This window comes from Ambystoma mexicanum, chromosome 13 (assembly GCF_040938575.1).
Source record: "Ambystoma mexicanum isolate Mex_15411 chromosome 13, UKY_AmexF1_1, whole genome shotgun sequence".
NCBI classification, from domain to species: domain Eukaryota; kingdom Metazoa; phylum Chordata; class Amphibia; order Caudata; family Ambystomatidae; genus Ambystoma; species Ambystoma mexicanum.
Window position 1 is genome coordinate 730,755,432 of NC_090938.1, and position 17,331 is coordinate 730,772,762.

General features: G+C 47.2%; 1 protein-coding gene across 3 annotated transcripts in view; it reads left to right on the forward strand.

The window, feature by feature from the left end:
- The window catches only part of LOC138521832 (LIM/homeobox protein Lhx9-like), a 202,890-nt gene extending 185,972 nt beyond the window's left edge, over positions 1-16,918 (forward strand). For 2 of the 3 annotated variants that reach the window (XM_069634952.1, XM_069634953.1), the window contains exon 6: positions 12,195-16,918. In XM_069634952.1, the coding sequence (XP_069491053.1) occupies positions 12,195-12,476 (282 nt within the window). In that variant the 3' untranslated portion in view covers positions 12,477-16,918. The remainder of the gene's footprint in view (positions 1-12,194) is intronic. The other variant, XM_069634954.1, reaches the window with a different exon arrangement.
- Positions 16,919-17,331: the final 413 nt, after the last annotated feature.

Below are 17,331 nucleotides of genomic sequence, written 5' to 3' on the forward strand. Positions count from 1 at the left end.
CTCTTGGGTACACAGCTGCTGATGGAACTCTCTCTTGGGCACACAGCTGCTGATTGAACTATCTCTTGGGTACACAGATGCTGATGGAACTCTCTCTTGGGCACACAGCTGCTGATTGAACTATCTCTTGGGTACACAGCTGCTGATGGAACTCTCTCTTGGGTACACAGCTGCTGATTGAACTATCTCTTGGGTATCCAGCTGCTGATGGCACTCTTTTTTGGGTACCCAGCTGCTGATTGAACTCTCTCTTGGGTACACAGCTGCTGATGGAACTCTCTCTTGGGTACACAGCTGCTGATTGAACTATCTCTTGGGTACACAGCTGCTGATGGAACTCTCTCTTGGGTACACAGCTGCTGATGGAACTATCTCTTGGGTACCCAGCTGCTGATGGAACTATCTCTTGGGCACACAGCTGCTGATGGAACTATCTCTTGGGTACCCAGCTGCTGATGGAACTATCTCTTGGGCACACAGCTGCTGATGGAACTATCTCTTGGGTACCCAGCTGCTGATGGAACTATCTCTTGGGCACACAGCTGCTGATGGAACTATCTCTTGGGTACCCAGCTGCTGATGGAACTCTCTCTTGGGCACACAGCTGCTGATTGAACTATCTCTTGGGTACACAGATGCTGATGGAACTCTCTCTTGGGCACACAGCTGCTGATTGAACTATCTCTTGGGTACACAGCTGCTGATGGAACTCTCTCTTGGGCACACAGCTGCTGATTGAACTATCTCTTGGGTACACAGCTGCTGATGGAACTCTCTCTTGGGCACACAGCTGCTGATTGAACTATCTCTTGGGTACACAGATGCTGATGGAACTCTCTCTTGGGCACACAGCTGCTGATTGAACTATCTCTTGGGTACACAGCTGCTGATGGAACTCTCTCTTGGGCACACAGCTGCTGATTGAACTATCTCTTGGGTACACAGCTGCTGATGGAACTCTCTCTTGGGCACACAGCTGCTGATTGAACTATCTCTTGGGTACACAGCTGCTGATGGAACTCTCTCTTGGGTACCCAGCTGCTGATGGAACTATCTCTTGGGTACACAGCTGCTGATGGAACTCTCTCTTGGGTACCCAGCTGCTGATGGAACTATCTCTTGGGTACACAGCTGCTGATGGAACTGTCTCTTGGGTACACAGCTGCTGATGGAACTATCTCTTGGGTACACAGCTGCTGATGGAAATCTCTTTTGGGTACACAGCTGCTGGTGGAACTCTCTCTTGGGTACCCAGCTGCTGATGGAACTCTCTTTTGGGTACACATCTGCTGATGGAACTCTCTCTTGGGTACACAGCTGCTGATGGAAATCTCTTTTGCGTACACAGCTGCTGATGGAACTCTCTCTTGGGTACCCAGCTGCTGATTGAACTATCTCTTGGGTACACAGCTGCTGATGGAACTCTCTCTTGGGTACACAGCTGCTGATGGAACTATCTCTTGGGTACACAGCTGCTGATGGAAATCTCTTTTGGGTACACAGCTGCTGATGGAACTCTCTCTTGGGTACACAGCTGCTGATGGGACTCTCTCTTGGGTACACAGCTGCTGATGGAACTATCTCTTGGATACACAGCTGCTGATAGAACTCTCTCTTGGGTACCCAGCTGCTGATGGAACTATCTCTTGGGTACACAGCTGCTGATGGAACTCTCTCTTGGGTACACAGCTGCTGATGGAACTCTCTCTTGGGTACACAGCTGCAGGCTCGTTTTCTAATGTGCATGTCCAGTGGTATCCCCATAGGTCTTTTCCCAGGAAAGACACATCCACTTTTTATCCATCTGTAAATCATGTCCCACTTTCATGAGATCCTGGGAGGGGATATACTCGGGACGAGTGAACCGCAATCTTTCTGAGCAAAGAACACAGAATACCAATAAGGCTCTACTATATGGAAGCGCATCTATAAATATAGTGCTTCATTGCATGCTGTTAACATCTAAGCACAGGGGGGGTTAGTAAGGGAGGGGAGTGAGAACCTGAAACTCTACCTGTAGACCTACACTGATGGAACGCCAAAGGTAAAAACTGACATAGCCAACCAAACCATCCATAATATGCAGTGTTATGATAATGGAATGATATTAAATGTGCAGGAGGCAACACTTGAGCCTAGTGACAGTCCTGGGGTAGGCCTGTCGGCCTGAGAACCCTTTTAGAACCACCAGAGACTTCTTCGTCTCTTATTTTTACGACCCCTAAAGGTAGCATTGAAAAATAACGCAACAGAGACAATGTAGAACTGTGCCTTGAGGGATTCCGAACGGGCATAGCCAGGAGAGAGTTAAGCAGAGATCTGCCAGGAAGCGCTGCCCACTGGGGCCGGCCTTTGCCCTGGCAGCGACCTGGGTGGAGGGCGCCTAGCAGCAGCCGTCTATTTAAGTGATTAACTCCCCACTGCCGCGGGGAGTTACTCCTATTGAAAGGAAATGCGCCCCGCTCTTGGGCTGGCATTGGCGAGAGCAGGGCGCATTTTCTTTCAATGGGGCGCCTTCTTCCACCGCGCCAGCTCAGGGAGGCCTTGAAAGAGTCCGCCGAGCTGGCTTGGTGGGGCGCTGATGCGGTGGCCTGGGCCTAAAGCTGGCAAAACGCCTTCACTCACCTGAAAGAGAGTATGAGTTTATGCAGGAGCACCACATGAACAATCAGTAGCAGCTGTTTCAGTGTGTATGCCTAGTCTGTGTATGTAGCGGATCCAAGTGATTTGCCCGCGGCTGAAAGTACCGCGGGCAAATCGTTCGCATGAGAAAGGTGCGAACTTTACTTTACTTTACTTTACTTTATTATATTTATACAGCGCAACCAATAGGCCCGAAGGCGTGAGGGCGCAGACAAGACAAACAACATAAATACATATATAGTCATGTGATCAAGAAATGAAGAGTTAGGGCATAACAATCAGCAGCATGATCACCACAGATCGAAAATTGGACATACACAGATATCATAATATCAAGAATAGGAGAATAAAACCTAAATCAGCAGGAACTCCCTGAAGTGGATAGTTTCAAAGAATCAGATTGCAGATCGATGACCCTTTGGGAAAATATTTGCATCGTCTGAGAAAAGCAGGTCGGGAGCTAGCCCCACAGCCCACTAAAATGCATTCACTGGGCCTCATTACAACTCAGGCATTAAGGGTTAACGCCACCGTTAACCCTTAACGCCTGATTCTGATTTTAACGCCTGCTTTTAGCAGGCGTTAAAATCCATGGCGCTAGCCTGCCATGGTGCTAATTACGCCGCCGTAATTTACGGCGGCGAAATTAGCGCCTTCCCCACTCCCATTATGCCCTATCGGGCAAAAATGGGAATGGGGAAGGGAAAATGGGAAATGGGGATTTACCACCCCACTCACCTTGGAATGGGGCGGTAAATCCGCCATCCACCATGGTGTAAACGGAGTTTACACCATGGTGGTAAAGTTGGTGCACTTAGCACCAAGGTTGTAATGAGGCCAACTGTCTGGTTGCGAGCACCAATCGCTCAGCTCCATCCTATGGATGATCAATAAATCAGTAAGTCTCGTCACACCTGGACCTGTTCTCTGACGCATCCAAGCAAGAACCTTGTTGCGCAGGGCTTCTTTAGTCTCTTTTACATTGGTTTTCCGGATATTAGTTATAATGAAATTTCTCTGGTCCATTACAAAGTCATGGGAGGATATGTCCTTTATTATAGGCATTTGTGACTTTTTTAATTGTAGTTTTTGTAGCATTGTCCTCTTGAGTTTAGCGTTCATAACTGTCAATTGTTTGACCTCTTTAAGTTCAGCAGTCAATTCATGTGATGGAGCCGTTTCCTGTAGTAAAACTGCTCCAGGGGGTTTTATCTTTATCTTACATTCCAGCATTGGCCCCGTAGACCCCAGAGACTCCATGCTATGGGAGTCAGCATGAGTGGCTTGATCTGATGTTTTCCTTTGTATAAGGGTTTGACAGGCGATATTCACCCCAGAAGCCTGAGACAAATCACAGGTGCTAGCAGACCAGTGTGTCTGGGAGGAGGTACTTACTTTAGGCGGCCGTGAATCCACTACCAAGTCATTTAGAGAGTTTGCCAAGATGCCAAGATGAAGCGGGTCCTTACATAGCAGTAATTCTTTAGTAATGTTGGTCATAAGCACAGGCCATTGAGATAAACCCGAATACTCTGATTGGGCTAGATTGGGTATGACCCTTCCTTGTGAGGTGGGAGAAAGTAGGGGTGTGGGTGTCTGAGGTCTCGTCAGTAATAGATCATTTGTGAGCAGCTCTGGTGCCCTACTATCCGTAGAGCTGTGTGGACTAATCAAGGGTGTCTGTGCTACAAGATCAGTCTTCAAAGAAGGGCTATCCAAATCCTGTGTTAGGTTAGGGACTTTAACCGGGGGAACGGGATCTTCAGCTAGTGTCATTTTTATTGCAGGAGGTTTGCATTGTTTATTTAGCACTCTGAGTCTTCTGCGCTCACTGAGCGCTAGGACCTCCAGGACGCGATCTCTATTGATCACTGGGGAGAGGGCCCTAGGGTCTCCCAAACCCCCTATGGTTGACCTTAGCGTTGGCTTAATACCCGTCTTCTTCTGTGCCGCCATACTAGCGGCAAAATTGGTGTTCATATTAGAACATGAGCAATGTGGTCAACAGGCTTAAAGAAGCAAAACAGGACAAGAAACACTGTCTCCCAACTGAGGCCTTACCACCCAGGATACTCTGCATCGAGCGGCCCATGACAGGAGCCACAGACCCTCCACCGGGCGTTCCGCGCTCCTGCCTGACGACCACAGGACTTGCCGGGATGCCTGGATGGAGAAAGCTCAGCAAGGTCGCAGAGCCCCTGGGGTTCAGCCGCTGCCGAGGTGCCGAAACCCTGACAGCAGACACCAGCAACAGACGTGAACGTCATAGGTTAGAGGAAAGGACCTAACCTAAGCGTCAAACTGCGTGGAAAGCCTAGAGCTACCGCCGCTTCTGACGCTGATGCAGTTTCCTTCTGACCTTCTGGTCGTTTCATGAACTACCAAAAGTTTGCACCTTTCTCATGCGAACACACATACATTCTCACACTCACACACACACACACAACACACCCATAACACACCCCTCACCTACACCCTCAGCACGCCCCCACCCACACCCCCAACATAAACAAACCCCACTTACCTTCATTCTCACGCTGGTTCCCTGCAGCGCCAGTTCCCTTTTTCCGTGATCGGGAACTGGCGCTGCAAGGTCCTTTTTCTTTTCTTTTTTTTTTGTAACAGAAGGCTGCGGGGGTGTCCCCTGCAACCCCCACTCACTATACCATGAAGTATAGAGAGCAAGGTGATGCGGGGGACATCCCAGCAGCCCCCGTTTATTTTTCAATGCTACCACCAAAGGTTCGAACCTTTGGTGTTCGAACCTTTGGTGGTAGCATTTTTAGAACTTTTGGTCAATGCGACCATTTTATTTAGGTAATTTCAACCTAAACCGTATGTAGTGCAGAATGCTGGCGCAGTGACCCGTCACTAGGAAGAATATGGGGTCTCTGCCAGTGGAGTGCAGGCTTTTAAACGGATCCCAGGCCAGTTCCGAGGGAAAGTTTAGAACCCGGATCTCCGGACTCGTAGATCACATCCTTAACCAGCGTACGACAGGCATTTCGCCTTCCACGCCAGACCAGAGGCCTGAAATTAGAGGCCCCGCGATAATGTATGGGTTGAAAATGGAGCCCCGAGCGTCATGGAGCAGATTGGGGAGGCAATTTATGATTGTCCGGTGGGGTGCCACAGTGCCTATTTCAGGGCACTGGCATTTAAAGGGTATTAGAGATTGGCTTTTCTTGGGGGATGCCCGGTCCCTGAAGCACCTGCATCCCTGCACCCATGGCAAAACCCCATTGGAAAACGCTGTGTGAATCGGGGCCTCTGGCTCCCAGGCATGCATGCTGTGTTGCGTGCTTTAGTAAAGGAAACCCATAAAATAACATGTACACCAGAGTGAACAGCATGAGTGATTACATTTTTGCTTGTTAAAAAGAGGGGTACTAATCTGATGTTGCTGTGAGTCACATGAGCCCATTCCGCGAGGCCACACCGTAATATAGGCACGCAACATCGGAGAGCCAGGTGTCAGTCGCGATCTGTGTCCTCCCGCAGCCCGCCAGAAATCCATGGTCGAGTGTGTCCACTTGCCCCACCGCAGGTATAGCCTCCAGCGAAACTCAGGCCAGTGGCCCTGCAGGGATCTGCAGGTAAGTGACAACGGAGCATAACAGTGCAGCAAGGCCTCGCAGATGGGTAACCAGAACTGTCCTGCACCACAACCTCAGCAAGAGCAGAGAACCTCAGAGGGCAGAGGAAAGGCCTTGAAAAGAAACCGTTCACCAGTCCTCAAGCAGAAGGGACGGGAAATGAGAGAAGCCACTCGCTGACGCAGAGTCCACTTGATAAGTCACGTAAGAGGCTTTGTGAAGAGAAGAAAGCCAGACAAACTACAAAACCCTCCTGGGGAGCACCGGCCATCACAAGCAGGTACCCAGTGGCTCCAGCGGAACAGGAGACAGCAGCACAGTAAAACAGAGAAACCCAAGCCCAAGAGCCGGGAAAGAAGACCGAGAAGCCCTAGAGCGGGGAAGTGGAAAGAGACAGACACAAGCCCTGAGTGGGAAAAACACTGAGTAGCCCCAGAGTGGGAGAACTAGAGAGTAAAGCCCAGGAGTGGGGCAAACACAGAGGAACCCCAGAGTGGGGAGAGAGAAAGAGACAAGCCTCGATGTAGGAAAGAACCGAGGAGAGAGACTGAGACAAGACCCAGAGCGGGGAAAGAAGACTGAGAAGCCCCAGAGCGGGGAAAAGGAAAGAGACAGCCACAAGCCCTGAGTGGGAAAAACACTGAGTAGCCCCCAGAGTGGGAGAGCCAGAGAGTAAAGCCTAGGAGTGGGGAAAACACAGAGAAACCCAAGAGTAGAGCGAGAGAAAGAGACAAGCCTCGATGTAGGAAAGAACCGAGGAGAGAGACTGAGAAAACACCCAGAGCGGGGAAGGCATGGAGAAGCCTCAGAGTGGGAGAGAGAGAGAGAGTAAAGCCCAAAAGTGGGGAAAACACAGAGAAACCCTAGAGTGGCGAGAGAGAGACCGGATGTAGTGAAAGAACTGAGGAGAGAGACTGAGACAAGTCTGTGGAGTGCATTGAGGAGCCCCAGATTGGGTAGAGAGATTGAGACATGCAATGGTGTGGGGAGAGAGAACCAAGAAATCCCAGAATTGGGAGTCCGAGAAAGAGCTGAACCGCAGTGTGGGGAAAGAAGAAAGAGACCCCAGAGGGTCGGGGCTCTGAAAAGAGACTTGGCTGGAGGCCCTGGCTGGAGCCCCTGGATGGCACTCCAATTGTACACAAACTATATGCTTTGGGACTGTGAACATAGGCAAAGGCAAAGAGACACAGTGGTGGTTGTCCAAAGCCAGCAGCCATCCCTTTCATTGACCAACACCCAAAAGTATGTTGTGGTTGTTTTTATGTTTTTCATTTGAGTAGTAGGGGGAGAAACTGGGTTAGGAATAGGATTCTGGACTGAGGACTTCATTGGTGTTAAGCCATCTAGATATCCCGATGAGCGCCCTTTTGGCCTTCATTTGTACAGACTAGGGCTTTGTATCAAAGGTTTAGGGAAAGATTAGTTATTTTAACTGTGAAGAGAAAATAAAACGTATGTGAATCATGCCTCCTGTCCGTCTCTTGATTCCGAATTACCACACGAGATAAAGTGTCAATAACTGTGTTCACTAACTCTGTTGGCCCCCTCCCCAGGACTGGTTCCGAAAATCCATCTGAGCACTCACCCTTCAAGAATTTTTACTGAAGGTTGCCAACAGACAAGTTCTTGTACAAGCAAACAGCACAACAACCATGTTTTACAAAAACAAGCAAGGAGGCACAAGATTACCAAGACTATCAAAAGAAGTACAAGATCTGTGGACAAGGGCTTCCAAAATGTAGGTGATGGTGATAGCGGAACATCTTTCTGGTATTCAAAACACATTAGCAAATCATCTCAGCAGGACCCGCATAGATGCATAAGCGAGAGCTGGAACGTGACACAGTGGTCTGTCTATTCTGCTTCTGGGAGATTGGGGAAATTGACCTATTTCCCACGATAGTCAACACCACGATAGTCAACACCACATGTCAAAGGTTTGCCATTCAATTATGTCCCGAGGAATGTATTTCTCAATTAACTGGACTGGCGTCTTTATGTGGACTGGTTCCCTGATTACCATTGTGGCACTATTGGCCCAGAAGCTGAAAGTAGACAATATTGCAATGACCCTGATAGTATCCGTCAATTACTGAGCCAAAGATAATTTCGAACACAAATACAAAATTTCGAAATGCACATTTCCACAAATGTATGTGTGGGGTGCTTATAGGGTAATACAAAATATATCGGGAGTATGGGGGGGACGGACTGCAGGGAGTCTCCCCCGCATATGATTGTGGGGAAATTTGAGGAAAAAAGGAATCAGTATTTTCGTATTCGTTTTTCCTTTTTTTTTTAGAGGTGGTCACATAGATCCATCCTGATAGCCCAGTTGTGGCTGTGGGGACTATGGTACTCTAATCTCCCGGTCATGTTTTCAGAGGTCTGTGAGCCTCTCAAAGCACACCCAGTGTTTCTCACAATGAAGAAATTGTAGATTTTGCAACGTAGTCCATCCTCTCACAACCTTGTCGCCTGGCTCTTAAAGCCTTGAATAGTCTAAATTTGTCTTAGCAATGCATGGAAACCTTAGTGCCCTCAAGGGCATTCATGTCTAATACAACTTACAAAATCATTTCCATTTCTAATATTATCTGGCACAGGGACAAGGAACACAAGACCAGAAACATGCCTCTCTCAAGGCATAGTAACCTGGTCTTATGCATCTTGCAAAATGTGCCCTTCAGTATTGAAGCCCAATGGTTAGTTTGGCAGCAATATGGCGATCCAAAAAAAACATGGACCCGATTTGCTTTTTCAGTTCATTTCTTTAAGAACTTTCTGAAAGGTTTGCCCATAGGTCCCCACTGGTCAATTCTCCAGCTAAAATCTGGGAATTAAATGGAGTTGTCTCCAAGCTTGGGCCATCTTCTCGAGCCTTTGACGTTGGTGGAGTTAGATTGTAGCCTGGAAAACTGCTTTCATGGTCAACCATAACATCAGGGTGAGCTAGAAATAAGCATTTTTAGCATGGAAGCTTTACCTGAAATTTCACGTAAATATAGTGATTTAGAACTCCCATTCAGTGACTATGTAAATTATTATTTGACCATTGCTTACATCAGGACATTAGTATGCCGGTATTTTACAAAGAACCTAATAAGCACACCAAAAGATCCCTGCATACACTAGATGTTAAGGAAGTTCTCTTAGGAATTTCATGATGCAAAAATGTTGGCCATAATAAAAAAGATATATTTTTTAAAAATAAGTGACCCTTCAAGTCCTGCTTTCCAAGGATTTGGAGGCAGCCATGTCCTAAGCAGAACCAGTTTCATGTGTTTGTCTGAATGTTCTGCTCTTGCAGCATTAATCAAGCAAAGGCCCCTAATGGGAGGTTTTGCTTATTGCTTAGGAAATGGCTTCCTCCAAGTCCTTGGAAAGCAGGACTTGAAGGGTCATTTTAAAACTTATTTTCCATAGGAAAATAATGTTAATATATTCTTTTTATATTATGGCCAACATTTTTCCATCCTAAAATTCCTTAGAGAACTTCCCCTTTTGGTGTCCGTTTTACATCTGCAGAAGAACAGCGATTAAAAAACATCACAGTTGTTCCTTTCCTATGGAATCATCTTGGGAGGATAGCTCAGGGGCAACATACTCGCCTTGGAAGAAAGACGACATGGAGCACCACAGGTTCGATCCCCGGGTCCGCGCTTAGAAACCTCTGGGTATTAAGCGCGTTATAAATAACCTATCATATCATATCATAAATGCCTGCCATCACTTGCTGGAATGTTGACTGTGCAAAGTATTGTTAAAAAAATGCACAGAGGCCGTTGGCAGGCGGGCAGGGTGACTGTGCACTGCAACAGAGGAAAAGCCGCAACCTCCACATTCCCAGCGAACACTCCACTGAAGGAGATCTGCAAGGCAGCGACTTCATGGGGGATGTTCTGCAAACACCGTCTAGACAGGTTTCCTGGATTCGACATGCTTGTGGGCCATGCTGCACTGCAAGACCTTTTCGATTTAAACAAACCACTCCCCCCTGTATTTACTTCTTGCTACTCTGTGCATATTAACTATTTATATGAATCTAGAAAAGATCCAGAGCTGAGAAATCAAAGTTACTTATCTGTAGATGTATTTCTCCAGCATTGATGATCTCGCATGCTTCTTTTCTGGGGTGTGAGGTGTTAGTGTTGAGTTAAGTCAGCAGGGTTGGTGGCAGCTTCAAAAAAACAAGCCCTACTGGCCTTAGAAAAAAGCCGGAATGTAGGGCTTCTAGGTAACGATATAGACACATGTATTGCTCAGGGGATACATTGCCTAATTGTTTATCAAACGATTCCCACTTGAACATGGGGGAAATATTACATAAGCATGTGAATATATAAAAGCTCCGGACCTACAGGTAGGTAACTCTGATATGCTCACTGTAGTGACTACTGTACTTTTAGGTCGAAGTTATGTGCCACTATTCGGCCCACCCTCCTTCCACTTCAAATGAAACCGGATCATTGTCACACAAATAAAAGCATTGGACGTTTGGCCCTGGGAGGTGCCTCTCGGGTGCGCTGCACGTCAGCCTGGCCTATTTGCTTTCAATACATCGTTCTCTGCTGCACATCATGCTATGGTCCTGTCGTCCTAGAATGGAGACTACAGTAGTTCCTATGGTGAGTAACCAACTTGCTCTAAGGTCACTGAATTATCAACATAGTGCTTGTGGCCGTTCTGATTTATGCTAGTTCCACTGTGGTGTTGTGGAAGTCCTTTATGAATGTACTGAAAGTTTTCTGTGATACACCACTGTGGATACATCTGAGTTCTGCTGCCCCCTTTGACAAACCTGTTACAGCCTTCAGTGAGAACAATGATGCCATAACCTGTTGCTCACTGTTTTTTTCTCTCTCTCACTCTTACACTCTCTCACACTCTCTTTCTCACTCTCTCTCTCTCTCTCTCTCTCTCTCTCTCCCTCTCTCTCTCACTCTCTCTGTGCTTGGTGCAGAGCGGCCATTTTGTACTACCGGAGACAGTGTCCCAGACTTCCCCAGGCATACTTATCCTTGGATCTCAAGGGAATTCATCCTGATTGACTGGCAATCTCGTTTTATGATAAAAGAACTTCACAGCCCAGTCTCCTAAAATGCTAGATATTTCTCAGCAGTCGATAAGATGTCAACATGGTGTTAGTTTTGATTTTCCCATTGTGTCTACCACCTGCACAGATGGATTCTCAAAGGAATACTTAACTTAGTTGTCCCCTTACTCTGCCAATTGGGCCTGGAAATCCCTTCCTCAGACTTGGACTTCGTGGTAATAGTGTTACCATGGGCCACGTGATTGTTTCTCTACTTCAATGTAGTTAAGGTCCACATTTGGTTTAAAGCGTTATAGCATATATTTGGCTTTCTGTTTGAGGAAAGGTCAAATTCAAGATCCTATGCCTCAAAAACACTGCCCTCTCACAGCACTGCAAACACATCTCCTGTATCTACTCGTGAGTTCTCCAAGGTCTACCAAACTCCCAAAACTTGACACCCCTCACTCAAAGGAAATCCCCTGAATTGATTCAGCCTAGGCCCCAGAGGACAGCACAAGCTCCCCTTTCCCACCAGAGTCCTAATTCTTCCCCGGGTGCCATCAAGATGGCTCCACGATAAGCATAGTTGCACCTGCAAATCTTTTCGTTTGTAGAATTCTATTAACATTAAACGAAAATTAGGTTGGAGATTTGAGCAGCTCTTCATATTGGAATGTCTAGTAACAGCCCTGCATAGGCTATGGTTTAGCATAGTGGAAAATGTGGGTTGGCGGCTGGAATGGGTGGATGGCATAACTGACCTACTGTACCACGCATCCCTAGTGGGCGGGGGGCAGGAGGGAGCTATGATAAAAGCATGATGCCAGTCCTGGGTACTGTGTGTGATTGTGTGGACATGGGACTCCCATGTTCTTTTCCAGAGGGATGGCTATTGGTGATAAAACTGTCCATAGGTTTGGTTTCAGAATGCCCGGGCCAAGCTGCGGAAGAGCCTGTCGCAGGAGGGAAGCCCTGAGATGGGGTGCTCGGCCGACACACCAGAAGACCACCAGCCCTCACCCCTGCCGGAGTCCCCAACAGAGCCGTACAGCAGGAGCCCAGAACCCCTCTTTTCGCTGCAAGACTTCTCCAGCCCATACCCATCGCTTCCGAAGTCGGCCTTCACTCCCATGATGCCGATCTTCCTGAACTATGGGCTCAAGGAGGCTGGGCCAAGCCCCCCTCCCTACTGCTAGGACTGGGGGGTGTGGCTGGTTTTGGGCCTCTCCCCCCCCAGCGGCCTGGACTTTGAAGACATTGTGATTGCACTTGGTTTTATATTTTCATATGTATGTAGCAAAATCACTGGAGGCCTTTTGCTTACTGTCTTTTGGTAGCATTTGTAAAGGAAGACTTTGGCAGCTGCACATAGGGGTGACCACACATGTGCGCCCCATTATCATAGAAACGTGTTGGGAAGAGCGGCCTGGGACTGCCCCAGACTGAGATGGGATTGGTGTTCATTCACTGACCGGAAGCATCTGTCTGGCTCACTCCTGTGCTTCCACCCAAGCCACTCGCTTCCTGTGTGTCCCACTGCACAGCTCAGTGGTGGTGGTGGGTCTGCTTGTGAGGGGTGCTTACAGGCCCAAAACCCAACATATTGTGAGATCTCTTTAAATAGAAAGTGTGGACGCCCTCCTTAAACTACTCCTCTGAACTCTTGATTTAAAGTACATGATGAAAACAATGGTTTTGTTAGTTTTTACTGAAACATGCAGCCCTTACTTTAGAAAGGAGTCCAGAGAGAGCAGTGGAGGTTTGGTGGCATGTTATTGGCATTTACCTAGTTAACATGCTGGCCAGTGCTTGCCAAAGAATGTTGCCTTTGCTTAATCTCCTGGACCAAGGACCTGCAGGTTCCTACTTTTTTAGCAGCCCTCAGAAAATCTTCTCCAAAGTTTCTGAACGCTTCAATCTGCTGGAGAAGTGGGGCGGTGGAATGTGAAGTTTAAGCTTCCTACTGCTGCTCTATTGTGACAGACTTATTGTGTCCACCCCTTTCCTTTCTCTAAGGCTGCAAACAATCTGGGAGTCCTCCACTGCATGCAACTTCAGTGCGACCAACCACTTAAGATGCATGCTATCTTCTCAGTTGCCTCATCCCTTCCACACACAGATCTTTTATTAGCACAAAACCAGACTTCACCAATGTGTTTTACACCAGTCGTTCAAATGACCATTTTAACTTTGATTTACGAAGGTCCAAAATGTGATGGGTAAGGAGATTCCGTGAAATTAAGAGGTACCTAAGAGGTATCCATTTCCTCCTTGTCTTAGTCGGAAATCAAATTCAAAATGCTTTGCCTTGCTAACACAGGCCTATGAGGGGAGCCCTCCAGCCATCTCCATCACAAAACATTGCCCAACACCCTCCACAGAAAATGTTGGTCTGATGGCCACCTGCTGGTGTGTGTTACCACCTCTATATCTTTAGGCCGCGTTGAATGATATTTCATCATCAGCTTTAGAGCCCTTCCCTTCATTTTCTTTATCAAGGAGGCCCTGGACAGGACCTCATCTTCTAAAGTCTGCCGGTATGGCTTGCACAGAATATCTCCAGCCTAACTGCAGTGGGACTGCGCCTGGAAATAAAGCTGATCGCAGGTGACTTCAAAGGCGTGCAGTCGCACATAGGTCCTCTTGAAGACCCCTCCAGTCTAGTCTTCCTTCAGTTTCTGAGCTAGGAATGTCTGTAACATTTCCAGTACAAGTTAATCTGAATGGTCCATACAAGCCATGCGCTCGTCTCAGACATGGGGCCAGCTTGCACTTCGTAAGTTCGAAACCCAGCGTGGCTGACTCAGCCCTCCTTCATCCTTCCATGTTCAATAAATTAAGTACCATTCAATTGAGTAATAATACTCGGTACTACAGCACTTAAAAGCAGGAGGTTACCAGTAGGAAGAAATGTATAGAGCGTAATACTAATGTTACATAATACAAATATCCTCCCTCCTTTTCATGTGGCGGGCATTGATGTGCAGACTAGTGCCTTTTCAATGTGGTTATGAAACAGTTCTTTTCACTGCCGTTCCAGACCCAAAGCTGTGATTTTACATTTTGCAAGTGTGTAAAGCAGCGAAATTAAGAAAGAAGCCCTAATTGCTTGCTTTCCTCACCATCTCTTTCCATCCCCGTTCTCCAAGCCAAGTAGGGATTAGCAAAACCACCCAATGTAAAAATCTGACATGGGCTGAATAGAGCCGCGTGGAGGCTTATACCATCAGCTCAACTTCATGGTGATCCGGAATCGACATCACATCTAAAGGATCTCTCTCTCTCATTTCCCATATTTTCATCTTGCTACAGGGAGTTTACGTTTCATCTTTAATCACTGCAGTTCCCGAACGTGGACAGGTAATTCCGTGCTTCCCTATGCGCCAGTCAAATGACCAAAGCATAAGGATTCCTGCAAGAGTGTGAGTTCCGAAACCACTGGAGTCCACAACAGCAGTCTGATTAATCCTGGCAAGAACTCAAGAGGCATACTCTTGTTGGCCAGTGGCTAGGTTCTGCGTTTTGGGTTGGAACGCGAACTCTCCCTCCTTGCCTCAGTTGGATGTGAAGGTTATATAGCCAATGGATACATATTTTTAATTATAAAAATAAATGCACCCAAAATAGCTAAAGGCAGTTCTTTTCAGATGTAGTGGTTGAGGTAACGTAATCAACCCACCCAGTGACCAGCTCCTGCTCCATTACAACTTAGAATGTTAGGTAGATCTCAAGTAGTGAGGCTGGAATGTTTTCATCAAGAGAAATTGACAATTTCATTTGTTGTAGGACTATAAGATGTTACAAATGGTCATGAAACGGGTCAAAGCAAATAATAGTTACATTATATGTAATCTAAATACAAAAGAAGAATTGGGACATGGAATCCCAGCACCTAGAAAATGAATCTCCAAAGTGGACCTAGAATTCCTGCACCCTGTTGTGGAACAGTCTTACCTGGACACAGTTCTGGGGCTGAGGTCTTTCTTTCGCGATTGATTGCGCTTCAATTAGCATACAATGCCCTTGACTGGGTTTTTCCCTAACCCGATCACATTAATATCCTTGTGTGGGTGGCAGGCGAATCGCCTCAGTCGCTACACACAACAAACAGAGCTGCTGACAATCAAAATGCTCGGATTACAGTATGGTCCGTTTGGCTGAAGCGTTTTTTTTCTACTTGGGAGCTGACGGTGGCCCTTCCCAGTTAATAATTGGCGAGTACCAACACTGGCTTATTTGAAAGCCTAATTTACGACAATGCACTTTACTTGGGGTTTCTGACTGCCCTGCTTGTTAGATTGACAAGTCCTGCCCAATACCAACATTGCATTTCCAACAGGTCGTAGGATTGGGAAGTGGGGTGCGAAAGACAATGAATCTTGGTTTGCACCAATATGGGGGCACCTCGTTAAGGCAAGAGTGGCGAGGGAAGTGGTGTCCTCAGTTGGGGTGTGGAAGATCAAGGTTGTTGGAATATGCAAATGTGCTGTATCTGACGTCATTTGTATGCGAGTGGCAGTGAGCTGAAAGGAAGAGTAGCAGGCTGCATCCATGTAGGAGCACTCCCCAGGTTCGTATATTTGGACGTTTCCCTCATATCGCAGAGGGTTTGCGCACATTATTTTATTGAAGATTTGAAATCTTTAGAAGTTGTTTTGAACACATTGCAAGTCGTCACACCTGGCCAGTGGACTGGCTATTTAAGATTTGGATTTGTAGCATGACAGATGGCCCCTTGAATGCCTCGCTTCACCGGAGCCATCTTCGAGCACACCTTTGCCCCATGCCGGAGGAGTCTGTGCACTAGCCCCTCAGACTGTATTGATGTTCTTTTTGCCTCTTTTCCTTTTTGTCAAGATATTTCCTTTTCCGTGTCCCTCTGGTCACCATAGAGAGTTCCCTCATCACGAAGGTGGAGTTACACCGCTGATTGGGCAGGACCTCTTTCGAGACCACCCAGTGTTGATGCTTATATCTGCTGCTCACACTAAGGCCAGTCCATGATATCCCTTGGAGCCCCATGGGGGCCTGGTCTACCCAAGGTAAGTTGTCTTGTTGCATTGGTTTCGCATGTGTCTCTTTAAACTCACACCCTACACAGAGGACGGTTGTAGTTTGTTTGACAAGCAAAGAGTTGGCCTTAAGGTCTGACTCTCAAGTTGCTTGATCCAGACTGATTGGTGTGCTCTGTATGAAAAGGTGATCAATAGATCAACACACGCCCCCCCTGAAAGACTCACATCCTGTACGTTGCTAGGAGTCCTCCACGATTCAAGTGGTGGCCGTACTGGGTGTCGGCACCGCCACTTGGCCTTGGGTGATTTCTCTTGCTATCCCGGCTGCAAGTCGACCTCCGAGAATGCCCGGCCCGATTTCCCTTCTGCTCGTATATCTGCCTCCTGAACCACGCAGGAAGGCTGTCGTCCAGCTACACAAGCGACTCACAATTTGGTAAGTCTCGACCAAGTTGTGCTTCGCAAAATCCAGGAACAATAATCATGACTGCTCAGGGTGCTTTTGCGTAACTTTCCTGCTGATATTTATGACAGGTTTTTTCATTTATATTGACAAGGTCCATTTTTATATTGCCGGATAATGTGTCGAATGATTGCAGACATGTAAATAAATATTCTTATTTACTTCAGCACCGTGGATGGCACTTTTCCTTTGTGCAGCATCATGTTTCATGTGTCATCATAGCTTGTGGCAAGCTTGGGAGGTGTTCTCAGAGCTGTGCGTGTGTAATAATTGCCTGGATCGCCATGCACTCCACTGCTGGAATAGCAGAGTATGTTGCATGGGAGGAGTGCTTTCATTGGAACAGCTGTGTGTTGGTATCAGTGCTGGAATGAGGGTGCATGGCTGAGTTTCAGTGTGCATTGGTAGACAGGAATAGTAGGGTCTGAACATGGTATGATTGACATGCAAGACTAGTAGGGGCTGAACATCTTGTGATTAACAGAGCTGTGTGCTGTTCCCATTGCTGGAATATTGGGGGTTGAACATTTTATGATTGACGTGCATTGGCAGAGCTGTGTGTGGGTCTCAGTG